At 40.5% G+C, this 22,767-nt stretch overlaps 1 protein-coding gene across 14 annotated transcripts in view; it reads left to right on the top strand.

Moving 5' to 3' along the window:
• The window catches only part of PTPRT (protein tyrosine phosphatase receptor type T), a 507,468-nt gene that overhangs the window by 371,070 nt on the left and 113,631 nt on the right, over nucleotides 1–22,767 (top strand). For all 14 annotated transcript variants that reach the window (XM_030008888.1, XM_030008884.1, XM_030008894.1 and 11 more), the window contains exons 10-11: nucleotides 10,983–11,184; nucleotides 14,570–14,672. In XM_030008888.1, the coding sequence (XP_029864748.1) occupies nucleotides 10,983–11,184; nucleotides 14,570–14,672 (305 nt within the window). The remainder of the gene's footprint in view (nucleotides 1–10,982; nucleotides 11,185–14,569; nucleotides 14,673–22,767) is intronic.

Raw genomic sequence — 22,767 nt, 5'->3', positions numbered from 1 at the left:
CAATGCTGTAAACAGGAGTGGGGACTGTGCCAGTTTTCATGTGGCTGGGAACCTGGAGCAGAATCTCTTTAGCAGGAGGAGTAAGGTACTTAAAATTATACAACAATCATGTTTCACCTTTGGAAAGCAAAAGAAAAGATCTCTAATTGTCTGCTGAAACTGCAGTTATGTCAAGATTAAATGTAGAGTTAATACCAGACGGTAAAGATTTCTGCAGAAAAATCAGTGTAACAAAAGTTTGGGCTCTGTTCCATGAATCTGTAACTGCTCTTTGCTGTTGGGTTTCAGCTGACGGTGATGCCACTTTGTAATTTACTCCCTGCATTGCATCAGCTGTGTAAAACATTTGGTAGTTGTCTGTGCAGTGGTGTTTTACCATAGAAGCGTGGCTCTGGGAATAACCCTGAGCAAAAGGCTGTGGGAAAGAAAAGAGCTGATTTTCATTCTGAAGTAAATTTCAGGCTGGGAGAAGGTGTTGAATTGTCAGATTTGAATTCAGCAGTGCTAATTGTTGTTATTCAGCTTAAGTCCTGATCCTAAGAGACGTCACTGAAGAGGGGGCAGTTAAAACTTCATCGCTTAGCCTGGTGTACAGTGACCAGGGAGAAGCCAGATAATGCCTGCTGGTGGTGCTGGGCTGATCTGTGTAAGGAATACTTATATAATTTTAAGACCATCTTGCTCATCCTCTTGATGCCAGGTCCAGCTAGAAGGTAGGAAGGGAAAGCTGTGGTTGGGAATGGCTATTCCTTACTGTTCTTTGCATTGAAATCTGAAGCTGCTTTTGATGTTAGGTATCTTATGAGTGATACACACTCAGGTTCAAAAAGATACATTTTGGAAACTCAGTGAGAAGCCTTGCAAAATTTCTGGAAGGCAGTGGTGCCTAAGATGGTAGCAAGTAAGATGCTCAGTAAAACACCTTCGCCTTGTACACCCTCTGGACACACTGAATTCAAAGAAAACATTTCCAGGAGGCACCATGAGCTAGAGCTGGTTTCCTTCCACCATAAAAAGTCATTTGCACGGTTAACTCACCTTGCATATGGCTTCTTAACACCTGCCTTGGGGAACACTGCTTCCCTGAGGCAGTGATTCAGGAAACGAAGGAAATGTTTGGATAACTTTGAGTTCAAGGATATTTCTGTCAGACTTTAATGCATCAGTTTATTTGTGTTTATTTTCAGGAACGGGTGAAAAATGAAGTTTTCTTGTAGGCTTTATTAGAGCATGGAGTGGAATATGTAAAGCAAGATTAAAAATGAAATAGCCTATTGTTTCCCAAGGTATTTTCAATTATGAAGCCTTTCAGATGGTTCCCCCTCCCCTTCATCTGCAGCGCTGAAGCCTGTGAAACACATCCAGCGCTCTCCACTGATACCTGACTCCCTTATCTCTGCACTCTTACCAATTGCATAATGATTTCTAGCCCTGGAAAATCATGCTCTGCCTGTGACCAACTTCTTTCTCATCCATTTGTAAAGTTTTGTGCAGACCCTGTTATGAAATTGAAGCAAGTGGCATAGGAAAGCACAGGAGGAAGTTAGTGTTTTCTGTAGCCTGCACATGCTGGGCCTGGCAGTTGAGGAGATGTTCTGCTTTGCGGTGAAGTGTGAATGCACTGGTGCTGGACTCCATATAGCTGGGTATTGAGGTTTTCTAAAGCTGCACTAAGTAGGACTTAAACACCACTAAGGCTTGTACACCACTAAGACTTGTTCACCACTGAGTCTGCCTGGTTGTTTTCTGGTTAAATAGAGGTGATTCTAATTGAAGAGAGGATTATGTAGCTGGGAAGTAGCAATGCCTCTCTAGTTAAGTGGTGTTCAAAACGAGGGGCCCCTTTAAAAAAGAAAGGAATTAAAGCTGTGACTGATCTGCGGTTTTCATTTTCTGGGATGCCAGCAGCTTTATTTTCTTATGTCAATGGTTTTAATATCAGCCTTTTCTATCAGCTCAAGCAGGCCAGCCGGAGGTGGGCTGGCTGGGACATGGTGGCAGCATGCAGTTCAATTCCCACAGGGTAGGAGAGAGGTGAGCCCAGCCCTAGTGCAGGGTGAGAATCCAGCTAATGGGCTGTTCTGGTCAGATGGGCAGGATGCCCTCCTCGTCTCCCGCTCGCTGAGCAGTGCTGGAGGAGCTGACACCTGTGACAGTCGCTGGGGATCCACATTCCCAGTGCCCCTTCTGCAGGCAGTCCACCCTGGCATGCCCTTGCATGCAGCATGATATGATAAGAACCGATGAATAAAAAAAGTCTTGATTCCAAGTCTTGCTTCACAAGACAGGAGTGAGTTCAAAAAACAGCAATAAGTTAGGAAAAGCTTGCTTTTCTTCTGGCTCAGTAAAGTGAGAGACACTAGTCAGGGTGTCCCTGCAGACCCAGCTTCTGACCTTGGCAGTCATGCCTATAGCAGCTGTGTAATGGTCCTAGTTCTGGCTCCTCTCTTGTCCATAGCAAGTCCATTTCAGTCTTGAGGCATTACTAACTGAAAGGGGGGTGAGGGGGGATTATATATCTATATATATATCTATATAGATATATATAGATACATATATATAGATATAGATAGATATAGATATATATTACAGCTACCTGTCAGCTCCAAAACATCCCCAGAAGTTAGGGGTTGTATGTTGGATGAGGGGTATGGAGATGCAGAATGGGCTGTTTATAAAGACAGGGACATAAAATGTCAATGGGAATGTAGGGGATAATGTAATGGATTTATAGGTTTCAAATGCCTTCCCCAAACTGCTATGCAGGCTGTCACTAAAATGGAAAATAGGTATAAGGTTGCATAATGTATCTACAAAGTAGTGTTTGATTTAACAGCAGTACTTACCATTTGCATTGAAACAGGCTGCAATTGCTAAAATCGGAGGGGAAGCTTAAAGTCCTAATGTTTGATGGTGAATATGGTTGTAGAGAGCAAAATTCTGCTCGCCGTGGTTGATGATTTCTATATGACAAAAGATATAAGATAAAGTGGTGTGTATACTGGGATCAATTGCTGTGGGAAGAAACATATGAGTGTATTTTTTTGCCTTGACTGGCAAGCTCTCAATCCTGAGACATTAGAGTTTGCTGCCCTCAGTTTGAAGGTTATGAACACATGAAATCCTGACAACTCAGTTATTCATCAGTGTGAAAGCTTACTCGAATGTATCAAATGTACGGGAAGGCTAAATGGATACATCAGCTGTGATTTGAGCAGAATATTCTGTCTTGTTAATTTATTTATTTAGGAGGATTAAAGAGAATCTGAACAGCTATCCAGGGTTCCCAAAGGATTTTAGTAGTGGAGGGCAAGAAGGACCATTACAATGAAGCGATGAGATCTTTATCACAATTTGTACTTGTATTAAGCTTAGGGCCTCATGATCATGCCGTAATACATTCTTCCAAAGGAATGTCTAAACCCGAAGGGTAATTTATCACACCGCTTGACGGTCTGTTTCACTGTTTAATTACCACGTTTTTAATGATACGTACCCTTTTTTCTACAGGGATTTTTTTTTTTTTAACCTCCAGTTTTCAACTACACTTACCGATATTTTTATTTAAAAAAAAGCACAGGAAAAGGCCCGCCCTGCCTCCACCATGCAAAGATGGAGTAAAATTCACCAGACTTGTGTTATTGTCTGTATTCACTAAGCATGGTGTAGAGATTCAGCGAGTACCTGGACACTGGACACTGGGTAGCTGCTAGAGTGGAGAGTGAACTGTTAAATGTTAATGCAACTTCCTGAGCAGATTGTGAAGTCCTTGCAGAGTTTTATGTTCTGGTCCATGGCTGATACTCAGGCTGAACAGACATATTCAAGATACGACTGATGAAGCATAATATATTACGTATATGTATAATCTGTTATTGTATGTATAATAATATATTCTAGTATCACAGTCTCCTTTTGCTTGTGTGGACACACACTTGCCCATAAAGCTGTGGGGTATGGGAAAATCCAAGTGGGTTAAGGGTGGTTTTTTTTTTAATTTTTTTATTATGTGTTTTCTTCTGAAGAAAGATTTGCAGTGGAAAATAGCCTTGTTCTTCGTAGTTTAGTTAATACCTCTGCTATGGTCTTTCCCTTCACGATGAAAGTTTTATAAGTCCTTGCATTATAATAGAAGTTTTACAGTCACAGATGATGTCAGTTAGCAAAGTGTTCACATTTCCCTGGAAAATTGTGTTAAATTAGGCTCTGGGATGGAGAGAAGAGCTGTGCTTATGCTCTCAATATTATATCTTCATCTTTGTGGTTGTTAACATAGTATTTGCTCAGTGATTTCAAGGAGTTAATATTCTGAACTTTTTAAATGGATAAAAAACAGAGTGGAAGATGGAATGAGAGGGGATGCTTCTGGTTAAGGGAGACTGAGAGTGCACTGGTGTAGATTGGATGTCTGCTTAAATAACAAGGAAGGTTAACTTGCTAACCATCCCATTTCTTACGCTGATCTTTTCTTATTTTATTCTCCATAGTCCATCACAGCAATTATATATCACTGAACACTTGTAAATTAAATATATAAAGCCTTTTTTGGTAGTTTCCAGTAGACTTGAACTTGTACTGTTGACCTCGTTTACATTTTACAAAGAATTTGGACTCACGTAGCCAAATTTTGCACAGTTGACCAGGGACTTGAATCACCTCTGCAACTCCTGAGTAAATCATTCCTGTCCAGGTGGGTGGATGCTGCAGCTCAGTGTTTCATCCTTCCTGTTCTGGTGGGAATGTGGCTGTTCTTTAACCTTCTGAGTTCCTTTGCCATCTGACTTTCTGATTACTTCAAATTTACTGCTGTTGTTGCTTCAGTTTGAGAACCATTTCATTAACTCAGTAAAGGAGGTTCCAAAGAAGATTTAGAATTTATTAATGTATATTTCATGGTTTCGCTATATTTTAGCCTGCGCCAGTATTTGCTGTGATTAGAACCATAGCAGTGTTGGCCACTAGAACTTTTCCTTGGGACCATCACGTTGTCCTGGAGCAGATATGTAAACTCTACATTACGTATGCAAACTCTGGACAGCCATTCCACTTTGCAGAGGAAAGACAACTTTCAACTTACAACAGCTGCCTGCTGTGCAGGAGATAGCCAGGAAGCTGGTTAAAAAACATTGAGTTTCAGTCTTGTGAGAAATTTCCTCATCTTTGTATTTGCATTTATTCTGCATCAGAAGAAAAACAAATATTTTCAATATTTTCAATCAAACTGAAATTCTTAAATATATTTTTGACTATTTTCTTGTTTGTTTTCTGTCTAGGTTTTTAAACATTTAAATTAATATTATTCTTTTTTTTCAGAATACAAAAGTATTATATGACATGGCTTGTCTTTAAAATAGATTATTTTAAAATAATTTCAAACAGCTGCTTTCTAGTGATTGAGTCATCTCATTTTTTAGATTAGAATCTCTTGTTTGTTTTGTAATTAAATGGTTTGACACTTGGAACAAGAAATTAAGATAAATACTCAGCATACCAACTAGAAGAGCAGGTGTTTTTTTCAGCACCCCTCTTATTCTAGGAAACTGCCATATTTCTTCTCCAGACGTGTTTCTGTGCATTTGTAAATTACTCCAGAGTAGGAAATTTCCATAGTTTCTTCTTGAAAATTCTTCAGTGTCTGATGCCCTGAATTTCCTCTTGCTTCAGAAATTTTAGTTTAAATCAATTAAGGAGAAGGGTGGCAACTTCTTAGTGTCTTCATTTTACCCAGTTATGATTTGATACATGATACATTTATACATGAAACCTGACACATAAGTGATATATTACAGCATCTTTTCTTCCAATAGGAGAAATCTTCTTGACACATGCATACACACAAATGCATATGGTGTAGCACTTTTCAGATATTCCAGTGAAGAAATACTAAGAAGTTCAGTAAATGGAAATGTTCCTGGCTACGAGAAATGTTGCAGAGCTGGATGGGGAGCCTATAGCTTGAAGAGTATGGATGTGTGCCAGGTCAGCAGGGAGCAGCCAGCCAGCACTCCAGGAGACCCTGCCGGCAAGACCAGCTATAATTGTAGCTCAAGTTCCAGCTGCTTTAGCTAGACTGGGAGGCCCATAGAGAAATAGACTGAGACAGAGCTCTCAGATGTTAATCCACACTTGGGGTAGCACTAATATCTAAGAAACAGCAGATATCTCACTTGGAGGAGAAAAATGATTCTTTTTTTTTTTTTTTTTTTTTTTTGAGCTGGAAGAGAATTCGCCTCCTTGTCCAAATAGAGGGCTCTGTTTTCAGGGCTACTTCATCCGTTTCACCTGTGATTTTGCTGCTTAACCATCAGCACTCAGCAATTACAGAAATCCATAGAATCCCTCAACCACAAAACTGTTTGTGTAGAGTGTAATAGCCCTCATTTTATAAATGACAAAATGGAGACTCAGAGAACATCAGCCTATTGTGGTCATGACGAAAGTCATCTGCAGAGGTGGGCACACAGCCCACAGGCTCTCCTGGCAGTGTCCGTATATACCTCAGTCAGTCAGAGCTCCTCTTCTGGAAAGCAGAGGAGAGCTCGACACTAACTCTGATGAGAGCAATAAGCTGGTAACTAGCTGTATCTGCAGGCACCATTATGCTTACCAGTCCCTTAAATATTTCTCCTTATGGACTGAATGAAACTGGACCACATGCACAATTTTGTACTATTGTTTTCCTGTTCCCTGTGTTGCATACAGGTACTGTTCATGTATTAAAATTGAATGTTATGTTTTGGTGACAAGGACTGCTTTCTCTGAATGTCTGCGTATCACCTGGTTTACAGGGTTCATATCTATTGGAAGAGAGAGTCTGCTGCAGAAACGATAATCTCACAGTTTGACTATGCCACAAATCTCTCTTTACTGTAGTTTATATATCCTAAAAAAAAGCTTTGGGAAATACTGAAGTCTGCTTTGAGTGAGCAGTCTTTCTGAAAATTGACCCACACTACAATCTCAAATCGTGGTTGTACTCTCTCTTGTTTTCTCCTTCCCTGCTTCTAGTAAGTTGACCCAGGTTGTTTTAAGGTCCCTTGTATTCATATTCTCTGCTATAGTCAACAGAAAAAAGAAAGACTTTTTTTTTTAAATCAGTGACTTTTTTTTTCTTTTGAAAGCTTTTCTAGTTCTATTTGCCTTAAGGGGATAGGTTTTTTCATGAAGAAAAATAACTCTTTTTGTAGCGATTTTAAAACTGGTGAGGGTAGCTGAATATTTTTATTTATACGGTGTGGTGGGTTGACCCTGGCTGGACACCAGGTGCCCACCAAAGCCGTTCTATCACTCCCCCTCCTCAGCTGGACAGGGGAGAGAAAATATAACAAAGAGCTTGTGGGTCGAGATAAGGACAGGAGAGATCACTCACCAATTACCGTCACGGGCAAAACAGACTCAGCCTGGGGAAAATTAACTCAATTTATTACAAATCAACCAGAGTAGGGTAATGAGAAATAAAACCAAATCTCAGAACACCTTCCCTCCACCCTCCACCTTCTTCCCAGGCACAACTTCACTCCCAGATTCTCTACCTACCCCCCCCCCCAGCGGCGCAGGGGGACGGGGAACGGGGTTTACGGTCAGTTCATCACACGTTATTTCTGCCGCTTCATCCTCCTCAGGGGCAGGACTCATCACACTCTTCCCCTGCTCCAGCGTGGGGTCCCTCCCACGGGAGACAGTCCTCCACGAACTTCTCCAACGTGGGCCCTTCCCACGGGCTGCAGTTCTTCACGAACTGCTCCAGCATGGGTCCTTTCCACGGTGTGCAGTCCTTCAGGAGCACACTGCTCCAGTGTGGGTCCCCCATGGGGTCACAAGTCCTGCCAGAAAACCTGCTCCAGCGCGGGGTTCCCACGGGGTCACAGACTCCTTCGGGAACCCACCTGCTCCGGCGTGGGGTCCTCCCCGGGCTGCAGGTGGAGATCTGCTCCACTGTGGACCTCCATGGACTGCAGGGGGACAGCCTGCCTCACCATGGTCTTCCCCACGGGCTGCAGGGGAATCTCTGCTCCGGCGCCTGGCGCGTCTCCTCCCCCTCCTTCTTCACTGACCTTGGTGTCTGCAGGGTTGTTTTTCTTACATGTTCTCACTCCTCTCTCTGGCTGCCGTTTCCGTCTGTCCCAACTTTTTTTTTCCTTCTTAAAAATGTTATCACAGAGGCACTACCACCATTGCTGATTGGCTCGGCCTTGGCTGGCGGCGGGTCCGTCTCAGAGCCAGCTGGTACTGGCTCTGTCGGACACAGGGGAAGCTTCCAGCAGCTTCTTACACAAGCCCCCCCTGTAACCCCCACCCCCCCCGCTACCAAAACCTTGCCACACAAAGCCAATACATACGGAAATCAAGGACAAGTGTATCTTCCACTTATATTTATAGCCTTCTATAAAATGTGCTTGAAAATAAATACCACTGATTTCGCATAGGCTACTACCTGGGCATCCTGTGAATGTGGTTTTCGGTGGCCCAGCAGTACTAAGTTCCCTTTCTTTTTCCCAAACTCCTGTTTTGCTGATTCCCCTTTGGAATTTTATTGAATTGCTATTTCTCTAGCACTTGATTTGCAAATTGAGCATACAGATTGCATTGGTTCATTCCTACCTAACAGATTTGTCATGGTGTAACCCCAGCCGGCAACTAAGCACCACGCAGCCGCTCATCCCAGTGAGATGGGAGAGAAAATCGGGGGCGAGGGGGGAAGTAAAACTCGTGGGTTCATATAAAGACAATTTAATAGGACAGAAAGGAAGAAAATAATAATGATAATAATAACAATAATAATAATAATAATAAAAGGATTGGAATATACAAAACAAGTGATGCACAATGCAGTTGCTCACCACTCGTAGACAGATGCCAAGTTAGTCCCAGAGCAGAGATCCACCCCCCAGCCCCTCTCCCCCCCAGTTTATATACTGGGCATGACATCACATGCTATGGAATACCCCTCTGGCCGGTTGGGGTCAGCTGCCCTGGCTGTGTCCCCTCCCAACTCTTTGTGCCCCTCCAGCTTTCTGGCTGGCTGGGCGCGAGAAACTGAAAAACCGTTGACTTGGTCTAAACGCTACTTATCAACAACCGAAAACATCAGTGTGTTATCAACATTCTTTCATACTGAATCCAAAACATAACACTATTCCAGCTACTAGAAAGAAAACTAACTCTATCCCAGCCAAAACCAGGACAAGATTAAACACATTTTTCTTTGTGGATTTGGCTATGGCATTGACTGGTTCATGTCTCTTAATTTAAGGTCTTTGATGCTCTCCCTAACTCTGATAGTGTTTTTACACAGATTCCCTTGCCCTGAAGTACCTTGATGCAGTAAGAACTGTCAAAATATTGTCCTGTACCGTGCAGCGTTGAATGGTCCTCACCTTACCTAAGGAAAAGGAGCAAGTGTAAAGATTTCTCCTCTCTACATTTAATTACTTTGCTTTAATGACTGTTGTGCTAGGATCTCTCTCTTTCTTAGGTTTCTGGCAAGTAATAAAAATTTAAAACCAAGTTGTAATTCCTGGAAAAATTAGTAGGTTTTCAATGCAAGCTGTTTAATTGTAATTCATTTAAGAGTTCTGCTTTTGTAATTTCTTGCTCTGTGGGCCTGGTGTAATTCACGGCCCTTTTCTGTTATGCTGCTTCATCTTGGGTGTCAGCTCTGTCTAAATAGTTCTTCTCAGTCCAAATATGAGGATTCACACACTCACACCCTTCTCTAGTGTCAGTAGCATCAGTCTCTGCCTCTTATTTATCCTGTTATTATTAAAGCCCCCCTTTTTAAACTTTGTATATTTATTTTTCCTCAAAATGCAACATTTTCCTCCTGTCATAAGGCAAGCGACTTAAAAATTTTCAAAGGCTCCTTCAGCAAAGCTGGGAATTAGATTCTTGTGGAGTCCTTCATAAAAAATAGACGACTTCATGTATTAACATACATTGATTTATTCATAGGGTTTCATTACAAATAAGCGAGGATCCCATAATATCAGGAAAGGTTAGGAGAGCAGTGGAGCACGTTATATTATATTGACAGCTCAGTTGAAATTGAGCTGCCTTTGGATTGAATTTGGAACGCAGGAAAGGAATTGGCTGGTAAATAAGTCATGAGTTTTACTTGCAAGTGTGTGTATATCAACAAGGTTGCCATGGGTAAGCATAATGGAGCTGGAGCAGAATTTCAAAGGTGTGCTTTCAGCTTGGATTCCTCTAGAGGTGCGTTAGCACCAGCAATGGGTGTATTCATGAACGGCTCTCCAGGTCTGTAACCCTGCTGACTTATTATCTCAGGCAAAAACCAGGCATGGTACCACATGTAAACCTGCAAACTGAGGCACAAAACAGGGGGAGGGAAATTATATCAGAAGCTGGTTTACAAGCTCCGAGAAGAAAAGGGCTTTTGTCTAAAGCCTTGATGGTATTTATTTCATTTAAACATACCATTTCATTTCAGCATGTGTTCTTTAGCACAGGAAAATACTTCCAAAACCTTTGCTGTCAGTAAAAGGCTCCCATTGTTTTCAGTGGCCTTATGAGAAGACCATTTGCCAGAAGAAAAAAAAAAAAAAAACCAACTTGATGGAAAATGTATCCATGTTTGCACCAAGAGTTTTTGTATGCTGCGGGGGATTGTATGGGAAATTCTCATGAAAATTCTGCCGGTCGTGCTGTGCGCTCTGGTTTGCCTGCAGAAGTTCTGAGATGTGGAACAAAAAGCAATTCTTTGCATCTTTTGTTGTAAATCAGCACATGCTGAGGTTTTAGTCGAGAGAAGAAATTAGTTTTTTCCTAAGTAAAGCCTTGGAAAAATTGTCATGTTTGTTTGCCAGCATCCAAGTATAGAACCGCTCACTAGAGATACTGAAATAATATCTGTCCTTGTATTTTCAACGTCTAGTCTCAAGAGATGGCAAAATAGGGGAGCAGAGAAAGGTCAGGCGCAGAAGGCCCCTTATTACCTTACTTTCCTTGTTCTTCATTTGCAGATTACATACAAGGCCGTTGGGTCTCTGGATCCCAGTGCTGACCTGTCCAGCCAAAGAGGGAAAGTCTTCAAACTAAGGAATGAAACACATCACCTCTTTGTAGGATTATACCCAGGGACTACGTATTCATTCACCATCAAAGCCAGCACAGTCAAGGGCTTTGGGCCACCCATCACAACACGGATTGCAACTAAGATTTCAGGTACTGCTTTGGAGAAGAAGAAAAAAGAACTTTCTAGGGCTTTTTTTCTTTAGACCCGCAGCTGATGCATAAAACGATAAAAAGGTATTCAGCTTTGTGCCTCTACAAGTTTCATAGGGCAAATTTTTAAAACAGCCACAATCCAGTATCTGTGTGTGTTTGAGTTACAAATGCAGTGGTTAATTTGTTGATATCTTAATATCCATGAATATCTTTGTGGAACATTTTAAATGAGAACATTCATTAGTTCTACAAATGAACTATCCCTGTAATAATTGTTAGTATTGTCTGTGTGGCTGGGGAAGCTCCTTCAATAATGTGGTTTTTATTTTCAGAATGCACCAAAATGGATGTAATGAAGTAATTGAATTAATAGTGCAAGGAGACTCTAAAATAAAGGAGGAAAGCTGGTTTTATGTTTTCTTTCTGAGTAAGGGCAGAGGGAGGGCTTGGGGTAGGCAGACAAGTATATAAAAGGCACTAAAATCAGAAGGCATTGCAAAGAGAAAGCGCATGTGTCTCTAGAAAAAAAAGGAAACTTAGGCTAGCTATAAAAAAAAAAAAAAGATGGATAAAGGGATAGTAGAGATGATATTGGGCAGATGTATGTAGACTTTAATTTTAAATTCTAATTGATAGCACTACAGTAGGTTCTCTAACAGAGTTTAAAACTGTCATTTTTTTCAGTAAAGCCAAAATAAACATTTGGGATGTTCAGGACACTTGTAATACTTGAAATTATGGCTGGGTGCCATAGAAAAGAATGCACAGCAGTGCATATGTTCCATTGCCCTATTTCAAAATTGGTTAATAAGAATAAGTTGTTAGCAGTAAGTGACAGTGTAAATTTTAAGGAAGTAAAATGTATCCATTCCCTCCACTAACCGTCAGCAGGGTTTGAACCCTTAACATTTAGTGCAAAAGCCTGTGTCTCAACCACTTGAAGTAAAGCCATTAACTGTCATAACAGCTCTGCAGACTGTTAGGGTTTATGCAGCCCTGCTGTGACGGGAAGGCACAGCATGCACTCTATTCACTTGTGACCAGAGAAATAAAATAGCACAGTAATGGTAGTGCTTTTTGCCTCTGATGCAGTTTCTTTGCATTTTATTATTCAGTGAGTGCTCAAATTGTGTTAGAAGCCTGCATGATTATTAACTGTATGCACACTGAGCTAGCTTTATCGTCTTTTTTTTTTTTTTTCCCCATCTTCCAAACATCTGGTTCGCAACAGGTAGGCACAGACTCCATACAGGCATTAGGGTAGTCTCTGACATTAGATTATCTCATTGCATGGTCAGTCCTATACTTGTAATTTGGAAACTACTGTTAAACTTGCTCTAACAGGCAGTCCCGAGGTTAGTAAAGAGAAGGATTTTTGCATTGACTGGAATGTCCTTGTAAGACTATATATATTTTAAATGAAAAGTCATCTATGCTGTAGCAATGTGTGAGTGTATATGTTTATATGGGTGGACATATTTGTTTATGTCTTAATCGCAATTAAATGGCAGAATTCCTGAAGACTTCTCTTTGGGCAGGACTGTGATCTTGCAAAATAGGCATTAAATTGATGAGCAGTTCTTGCTGTTTTAGAGAGATCACTGCCAATTGTAGTTTTATTGAGGTACTACACAACCGTTCCATGTTGAGTACACAAGAAAACTACTATATCTTATTTCAGTGTCCTGTGACTAATACAGACTCTAATCACTGAAATTTACTCAATACCATTAGCTAGTCCTGCCAAGACCTATGTTTTTTGCATTTACTTCTTAACTATATGGTATCTGAAAGTAAGATTGTAAATTCTCTGTGGCAGGTGCAGTGTTTTACACAGAAGATAACTAAACAAGTCTCACGCACATCCAGAAGGAGACATCTGAGGTAGCTAACATACCAGAAACGATTTAGTGGCACCAGTGGAGCACTGCAGCTAGTCTAGAAAAGAGGATGGAGCCTGCAAAGGCAGAGCCCAGCCTGCTTCTGGTGTCCAAACTGGCCTTGCAACCTGTTTGTAGTACTGTGTTGTGCTGGAGCACCATCCCCTCTGGCCAGAGCAGGTGCTGAACAATTCTTGCTGTGGCATCTCCAGCACCTACGGTGATCTCTGGTATAGAAGACTGCTGGTGACATGCATCTTCTTTAAATGACTCACACTGCTTCCCCTTGATGCAGAGTACCTTTTTCAGAGAAATCCTCGTTAAGGAATTGGCATTCATTCTGAACTCATTGCCAGCTTATTGACAGGGAAGTCAGTAGCTGAGCTGATAATAGCAACCACTGTTCTTGACAGTTTTCAAGCATTTAGATAAAAATCCTGATTGTAAACAGGATTACAGTGGAAATCACTGTGAGAGGATTAAATATGGGATCCCCTGCAATGCAGCTTGCCCTTGCGAGTTACAGATGAACTATTTGTGTGCATTCTTCTGTTTGCTTTTTACTTCGAAGATATTTCAATAAAACTTGCATCTTTGGAATAAATTTAATGCTGCTCTGATCTCGTGACCTCTTCAGTTCTTCCACAGTAAAAATTGTCCCAGATGTCTGCTACTGGGGAAGAAAGAAGTAACGTAATAAGTAAAATATGTTTCCTAAGGAAACTATCCTACTTTCATGGAATGATCGTAATAGAAGATAACAAAGCAGAAGTAGAAACTAGACTTTGGCTAAGTGTGAATATTCAGTGGTTTTCTATATTGCTTTGGGGAACATGTCAGCAAAGCGATGGGGATGCCATGGCTGGGTACTGCCTAAGTATATCATTGGAGGCTGTGCAGCTGTCTGCTGATTCAGCATCACTAAAGCACTGGGGTAAAATGTCATGGGTTTGAGTGCTAAAATAACCTGGCTAACTTGTGCTCCTCTCTCTTCATCTTTTGTGCTTCATAACACACCCTCCAGCTAATCAAGGAGACACAGCTTAAGTCTATGTATTAAAAACTCTAAGATGTGGGAGGTCTAATCCAATGACCAAAACAGTGAACAAGAACAAGGTTTCCTGGGTGCTATTCTTAGCTCTGCCACTGATTCACTCATTCTAAGTGGTCTTTTATAATGTCCATGCAGTTTTCTTTCTTCACCTTTAAAATTGAAGGAACGATCCCATCTCAAAGGTTTACGAAGTCTTAAAAATTCAAAAAGGGATTTCTGAAGCCAGCTTGAAGATTTGGGTGTCCAATTCCTGTTTAATTTTAATAGGAAAAGAGTGTGCAAATATTTAAGCAGTTTTGACAATTTTGGTCATAACATTGGGAGGTATTTTGATGTTTCATTTGAGAAATGTTAAATGGTCTCCAAGAAATGTTAATATTACGTTGCCATCACTACCAAAGACAGTAACTGGTGTGTAGCTAACGTGTTGCTCTTTGTTCTGCCATAGCACCATCAATGCCAGAATACGACACGGACTCCCCCCTGAATGAGACTGACACTACCATCACTGTTATGCTGAAGCCTGCTCAGTCCCGAGGAGCACCTGTCAGGTAGGTGTTTTGTCTTCTCTTTTCACAGTTCTCCCCTCTCCTTCCTCCCCAGGCTTCATTCACGCCTTTCTCATTCTCGTCTGATAATGTAGCTGCTGAAAGCGAACGCTGACTAAAAGGCCAACTCTGCTGTTGATTCTGTCTTTCAGTCTCCTTTTATAAACGTCTCAACTTACTTGCCTCCCGCTGTTAACCTCCGGGAAGGATTACTGATAGCATTGCACAGGGTTATTACCCTTTCAGCATCACTTCAGATGCCTTTGCAGCACTGGAGTACAGCAGTACGTGCAGCTGTGGACTGTGACGCTGTGAATTGACCATCGCCATGCAAAGGTGGAGGAGGCTTCAGGCCTCCATCTCCTGCCCTCTCTTCCGTGATGGACAAGGCCTTTTTGTAACTGTCATACGAATGCCCGAACTACCTTTAATGTTTGTGGATGCATTTGTTCAGATTCTGGATCTAACAACACTCCTCACATCTTTATGTTATAATCCAGCTATTGCTTCTGGGTTGGCTGTGGAGTGAAGTAGTGATCTAGTTCAGAAAAAATGAACTCTGGCTTAGCGAGGCTTTGCCAGCTGTAGGCAAGCACAATTTCCACTGGCAGAGGAGAGGATTTAGGAGGAGGGACCTGCACAGGCACCTGTGGAAGAGCGAGGACCTTGCAGAAAACATCTCTGTGCCTGAGCTTGGTCCTGTTGTTCTTCATGATGAGGTGCTGAAATCATAGAATCATTTAGGTTGGAAAAGACCTTCAAGATCATCGAGTCCAACCATAAACCTAACACTGCCAAGTCCCACTAAACCATGTCCCTAAGTGCCACTCAACTGCAGATCACTCCCTGACTGTGGAAACACAACTTAGAGAGGTCTGTACTGCATTGCTCTCTTCTGTCTAGGTGAATTTGTACTTGGTGAAAGGCACCAGCACAGATGAACAAACTTCCCTTCTAAGCCGGCGCTGCCTTATCTGTCACTGGCAGAAATGCCAGTTGGTCATTCATACTGCCAGTCTCCTTAGCAAGAGTGGGAATTAGAATAGCTTATGATAAAAATACTGGATACTGCTTTGCAGAGGTATCCAGCAGTCATTACCTCCCTGTAGGCTCTTCAGGCTTTTACCTCCAGTTTTCACAAAAGACTTGAACTTTTTCCTATGGGTGGTGTTTTAAAAACCCATCATGCCTTCTTGCAATGTGAATTGGGTTTCTGTGCCCCACTGACAGGTTCTTAGTGCTTTTGAAGGATGTCCCTCTAAGTATTCAGGAGCAAATTGCTCAGATGTATACTTCTTGATTTAATGAAATATCCTGTATCAATTGGTGGTCCACCCTATGTGACAGCTTTCCCCCCAAATTGCATTGACACTCTCAAGCAAAAAAATCTGCTCTTTAAGACAGCACTATCCCTTTTCTAGTTTTTCTGAGTAAAGTATTTTAAAGTTTCCCTTTCAATCTCTAGTACTCCATGCAACCAAATTTAGGAGCCTATTTTCTGAGTCCTTTAGGGATGTTTTTCTGCTGGAAAAGAGCAGTAAAACCACACAGCTCTGTTTTGTTTTATTTCTTTATATGGGGGAACATTCCTGTATCTCGTTTTACCACCTGCTATCTTAAGAGTGTTGCTATTTTGTCTTTTTGTTGAAAAGTCTTGTGATTTTTCTCTAAGTCAATTTACTATACTTTAACTGCATTCAGTGAATAATGTCTTTTCCAGCAAATGCATCTGTTATAAAAAATTTGGTAGATTTTTTTATAAATTTTCACTCTGGTTTCTTTAATTGCATTGTAGCCTATTAAACACACATTTGCAGAGAGTGCAATATTTACATGCCACATCTAAGCGATAAGATTACTTCCTATTATGAGCCCATTTCATTAACTTACAGATGTGGGTATGAAAACCAGAATGGATTGGGGGGGGAGGGGAATCTTGGAGAGAATTTTAGCTTTTTATTAACCATGACAGCCTCAGAATGTGTGAATACCTTTCTCTGTATAACCATATAGACTTCTTAGTCTAGCCTCAACAAATCCAGTTATTTCAACCTTAGATTTCCCCAACCTCTTCCCTTTTTTTTCAGTCTGTTCTGCACACTCTCCAATTTGTGTAAATTCTCTCAAAATACCATATCCAAAAGCAGGTAGCATTCCCTCGGAGGCCTCAACAGCACCCAGCAGATTAGAACAACAATAAACTGTGAACTGCTTGTGACACTCTTAACACACAAGAATGAAGTGTTTTTCCTCCTCAGTGGTTTTTTTTGTATTCAAGCTGAGATCCAATATATCCTCTTTGTTGTTGTCTGGTTAGTTGTTCTACTCTTTGGTTGTGTGTGTTGTATTTCTCCTTCACCAATGTAGTGTTTTCCATTCATCTCTATTAAATATGATAAAATTGATTTTCAAAATGCTTTAAAATTCTGATACAAACTTAAATGACTTAGACCCCTCTTAGTCTGATGCCATCCTCTCTTCAGTTACCAAAGGCATTAATGCAAACACAGATTTGAGAAAAATGACTGAGAAATCTCCATGTGCATGAGCAAGGTGGTGCGGAGGTCACAGGAGGGGATCCTGCATGATGCGGCATGCTGGTAGGATGCCTGTTCTCCTGGCCTCCCTTGTAGACATGACCCTGCTTTCCTAGGTCCCTTCCCTTTTGCACACCAACCTTTTGTATCCCAGGCTGCCTGAGGTGGGTCTGAAAACGTACTTGAAAGTCTGAAATAGATTTTCCTCATGCCTTCTTATAAAACCTCTGATATTCACATCTTTCACTATGCAGGAATAGGTCAACCCCTCAACTCATCAACCTGACAGTTTCTGCTCTGCAGTGCTCCAGGTTTTTATTATAGTCCTCCCAAACTGTGAAGATGAAAAAAATTAATATATAGTAATTATTCTTAATATTTCCTCTTATATGCTGGGGATGGTGAGTTGGAGAACATGTGGGGGTGTGACTGTAAACTAGTATCTATACATAAGATAGTTATGTGACTTTGACTTGTGTTATTTTGTTCTGCTGTAGTCAGAGCAGCATACAGATGGAGTATGGTCTGCAAGATCATTTTTAGAGTAATACTGTAGAATATTTAAAATAAGATTCCTTGTATTTCCATTCATCTGAAATGCAGGTACACCAAATCCAAAGTCACTTTCAATATTAAGACATTTCTGATGTTCCCCAGTGCTCATGATAAATAACTTAAATGAGGTTGTTTATAAAGCTAATGATCATGAACTCGGCATTGTTAACGATCTATAGATAACAATGAAGATGCTTTTATATGAGCTAATAGAAATAATATAAACTTAGATATTCTTTTATCTATTTTGTCCTATCGCCAAAAGAAAGATGAAGCCTCAGCAAGCATAAATACTCTCCTCTGTGGCATAGGCATTTCATTCTTGCCTTTATTTTCCATGGTATAACCTGCAGAGCTTGACTCCACATTGCCCTTTAAAAATAACTTTTAGGTGTTCTTATATCAATCTAAAACCTGTGAATGGTGCTATGATTGATTTGCTGAAGACTGACATTCATCTATAATAGATTCAGAAGAGGAAAGAAGAATGCAGGTGTTCTCAATCTTTACTCCTCAACTCTTTCCTGAAAATCTCCAATGTGATTTTGAGGATAATTCTGCCTGTGAATCTGTTATTGTCAGGAGGGCTGAGTCAGTCTTTCATAGATTGTTCACATATGACATCTTTAGACTTCTATTTGAGAATTTATATCCCATTCACTGCTTGAAAATACCGCCATGAGGGATTTTATCTACATAACATGTCCACTGGACTGTTTTTTGTGTGTTGGATATTTGAAAGTCCATCTGGTTTATTAACATGCAGTTGGTTCTATCAATCTACCTATACTACTATTATGGAGAAAATCAAATTTCCAGAGCATGTATTAGTTTTGAGGATTTCAGAGTTTAAATAAATGCTCCCCTTAGGTGTGATTGCCTTGTCAATATGCTGCTCTGTGTATTGGAGCTGTAGGATGCTGTAGAAGGACATTAGAGAAGAGTCTGCCATTATTTTTTAAGGTTTCAGACAATAGAGAACTTTTTGTTGGAAAAAGAGGGATTTAATCTCGCTATCTTCCTGTGGTTCTCTGAGGTGTATCAGTAAATAATCTGTGATGTTCTTTCGTGTGTCTGCAAGCACGCAGGTACAGGACAGTCTTTAGGCACTTGACCCCTGTACTGTGCTAAAGAGCAGTATTATTAGAACAAAGGTATCAATCTTTGCACTTGCCTTTATGCATATAGATATTTGGGGGGGGGGAAGATATGTATATTTTATATATATATATATGCAGTGTAAGTAGCATATGTAAGTGATCCTGGAGAAATATATTTAGATGAGAGTCATTATGTATGTGTGCAATGGTCAGATACTTGTAATCACTTTGATGGTGGGGAAGGATGGGTTAGTTTATTAATGTACATCTTAAAGGAAATAAGTAAATGTAAATAGGAGAATAGGAGTTTAAATATTTTAAATATATTTAGAAGTACTGAGCAAAGGTGAAACAAATATTTTCATATCACAGCCAGCCAGTAGGAGAAATTAATTTATATGGACCAAGCCTCATGTTACTCTTGAGTATTATCATCTGATTCTTGGTTTCCCAAGCATGAAATAAAGGAAATATTTTTGGTCTACATGATGGTAAACAAATTAAGAGAAAACAGCTGTAATGTTATTTAACAGAACACCTAAGAACAGGTTTTTTTTCTGGATTTTTGCTTAAGCTATTCTCCAAGCAAACCAACCCGTATGACATATCTGTATACTTATGTATTCCTACATAGAGTAACAAATGAAAATTTCCTGTGATGAAGGGGAGTGGTATTGCTTCCATTTTATTTTGGAGAACTGAGACTTTGACTAGATAAAACTTGCTTTCCATTTCAGTCTGCAACAAAGTAGAAATTGAGAATCTCTGGAGCCATAGGCTATAACTTTAATCTCCAGATAATTCTTTCTTTTTTTGCAAATTCAGGCATCTGTTCATCCTGAGCTTACCTTTCCTATATCTTTCTCACTAGCATCCTTATTTTGATTTTGTTTTTAACGCACAGTAGTTCTTTCTGTCCTTATGAAGGAGAAGTTTGCAAGCCTAGTGACCTTGATTCTGCGGTGAAAGAGGAATGAGACAAGAAGCTATGAACTTGGAAACTTTGCTGGGGTTTTTGTTTTGTTTTGTTTTACAGATGGTGGCTTTGGTTTATAGATCTCCATAGCTATATAGGGAGCAGTGCTGTTGAGCTTGCTGCTTTGTAACTTCTTAGTGGCATCACATGAGCTTGCCTCAGGCATTTATGTTGATAATTAATTCATTAAAGCCAAGAAGGGGTGGCAATTTCTTGTTCTTAAAACTCCCACACAGCGTACCTTGTGTTTGAAAATAAAGGCTGGAGTCAAGGATCAGCAAAACAATAAAAAAGGTTCTAATATTGAAAGCTATGGGGGGAGCATAACAAATTATCATGCCCTTGGTAGTTCTGAAAGTTTAGTTGCCTTGATAGGCGTGTTATAAATACCTCGAAAGTAAAACTCCTGGCCTGCTTTTTCTAAACTCATATTCAAATGTATGCATCACATGACTTGGTTGATTGAATACAGGGCAAACAGTCATCACATTAGATCTTTTAATTTTGTAGTATCTAATGAGGAATGAGATTATCAATCTAGGCGTCTGATATTATAAGCCTAATTATCTGTATTAATTAACATCTTCTATAATATACCTCAGGGATATTGTTCTGAAATCATTCAACCTGGGTTTCTCCTGCATGGCATTCTGCCTTTAATTTAGGCAAGAGTTCGAAAGTAAATGAGTGACTTTCTTTCCTCTTAAAGATAAACCAGATCACCTTTTTCTTTAACTATGTGTGAATGTGAGATAATAAAAATGAGAATTTGGGTGAAAGGCATGGAATAATGGCAGCTGCGTAGATCAGCATGATGTTTATTATACCAAAAAGGTAAAGAATAGAATTGCACAGTAAGCATTTGCAGACTTGACCTCATCAGTGTCTCCAAACCCTGGTGAGCTGACCAGAGCACTGCAAACCTGAGCATTCATGTCCATTTCAACTGGAGTCACTGGATGGTGGGTTTAAATCGTACATGATGACTTCAGTGGTACTTGAAGTTTTTCTGGATCTTATAAGTGCTTTGCCTACTGTATCAGGAGGGAAGCATAATGGAGATATAGGGATGCATCAGGATGCAAGGTGACAACCATAAGTATCGGGAAGGAATATTTAGTCTTTTATGTGTAGCATGGCATAATTAGTTGAATGGGTGTTTCAAGGTTTATTTTAGTTCCCCCTGAAGAGGTGTTGACCCTAAAAAGTGAGGATAAGGGGCATTTGGGGTCAATTGTCTCATCCGGTACAGGAAATGCATTTTCTTACTGGATCAGCATACTATTCATCTGAGAATACTGTCCCTTAAAGGGTCATAAAACTGCCTTTGCCCATGTATCAACCATCAGAAACATAGCTGTTCTCTGAGCCTGGATGACTTGCTGTGTCTTACTAACCATTCCACAGAGAACTTTGGCAGTAGACAGAAAGAAATGGGAGAGGAAAGACATAAAATTTTCATATATTGTAATGATAATATTTTAAAAATCAAATTACGTAGAGCCAATTCTTTTGTGTCAAGCAGCATTTTATTAGTTCTACAGTGAAGCTTTTGGTAACACTTTTTAGTTTTATGAAGGCCTGAGTATACTGAGAGTGGGGGAGTGAATGTTTTTGCATAAATCTTTTATGCTGTCCACGTAAACTGTCAGATTAAATTCCAGCAATCAAAAGGTTAATGAAGTCTGAACTTTAAGCTGAGAATCGCAAATTGATGGCCAACTTCTCACATCAAGCTGTCAACCAGTAAGATGAGGGAACAGGAGAAAATACCCGTAGCTGCCAGTTTGAAGGTTTCTTTTTCCAAGACTTTTCTTTGCTTCGCAGCTCCCAGAGCCAACATGCCCCTTCCTTGTTATCACAGAATAAAAGGATAATAGGAAACGGCGTAAAAGATTTTAAAAATTAGAAACTCTGAATTTCTCGAGGCATACTGCCAAGCCTCTTTTTGCCTGTGAGAGCCTTTGGATCAGACCCTTCAATGGGACAAACTGAGCCCGACCACAGGTATTGGGGGTTGGAGCAGCCCACAGGAAGGAGCTTGGCTCTTTTTGTGGACCACAGAGGATGATTTACCTAACTGAAGCAGCTCCTTAAGGTACTTAAAATGAGATGGGAGGAGTCTGGACACAAGTCCTTGGCAAATGTCCACCCCTCGGAAGCAGTGCACAAGCTTTATCCAGCCAGCAGTCCCTCTACCCAGGAGTAAGGATGATGAGTTCAGAGAGCAAGTTGGCTCTTTTCTGTTGCATGTGGCAGGCAATGTTTACGCTAGCAGGTGCCCCTCAATACATCTATAATAACACAGAAACATGATAAAAGGGAAGATGAGTAAGCTCTGCTTTGCTGTTGCAGACTAAGGCATTTCAGGATTTAATTATACTACAGGTATATAAATTCCGGAAACATGTTAATGCTCCCGTGATTAAAATTATAGAGGCCCTAATTGAAAAAGCATAAACCGAATTGAAGAATTCCTAATTATAGTTTGCATTGAGGTGTTAATTTCCTCCATAATGAATGCATAATTTCTTGAAACTAGAAAAGGGGGTTGCTGCACCAGTGCGTGGGCTGCAGATGGAATGAAGGGATTATCATAAATGCAGCCAGACAATTCAGAAGAATAAACTTCTGCAGCCATGATGCTATTCTGCCTCTCTATAATTTTAGTTCTCCTTGCACAGCGCTTTTCCAAAGCAAAAGGCAGAGCTAGGACATGGTGAGGGATTTGCTTACTGTGCAAAAGGAAGGGGGAATAGGACTGGTTTACTTAAAAGTAGTCACAGTGCAAGAGAGGAAGGCAAGGAGAGAGGTAGAGTGCGCAGTGTTTCCAGTGGAAAGGTCAAACAGCAAAACAGAAGAGGAGGCATGCCGACTTCCCTTGTCACCCACCTTGACAGGTCCCAAAATAACTACAGGAGCTGATGTTG

The sequence above is a fragment of the Aquila chrysaetos genome, chromosome 3, assembly GCF_900496995.4.
Source record: "Aquila chrysaetos chrysaetos chromosome 3, bAquChr1.4, whole genome shotgun sequence".
Taxonomy (NCBI): Eukaryota; Metazoa; Chordata; class Aves; order Accipitriformes; family Accipitridae; genus Aquila; species Aquila chrysaetos.
The sequence above is the reverse complement of the archived record's forward strand: the minus strand, read 5'-3'. Positions and strand labels throughout refer to the sequence as shown.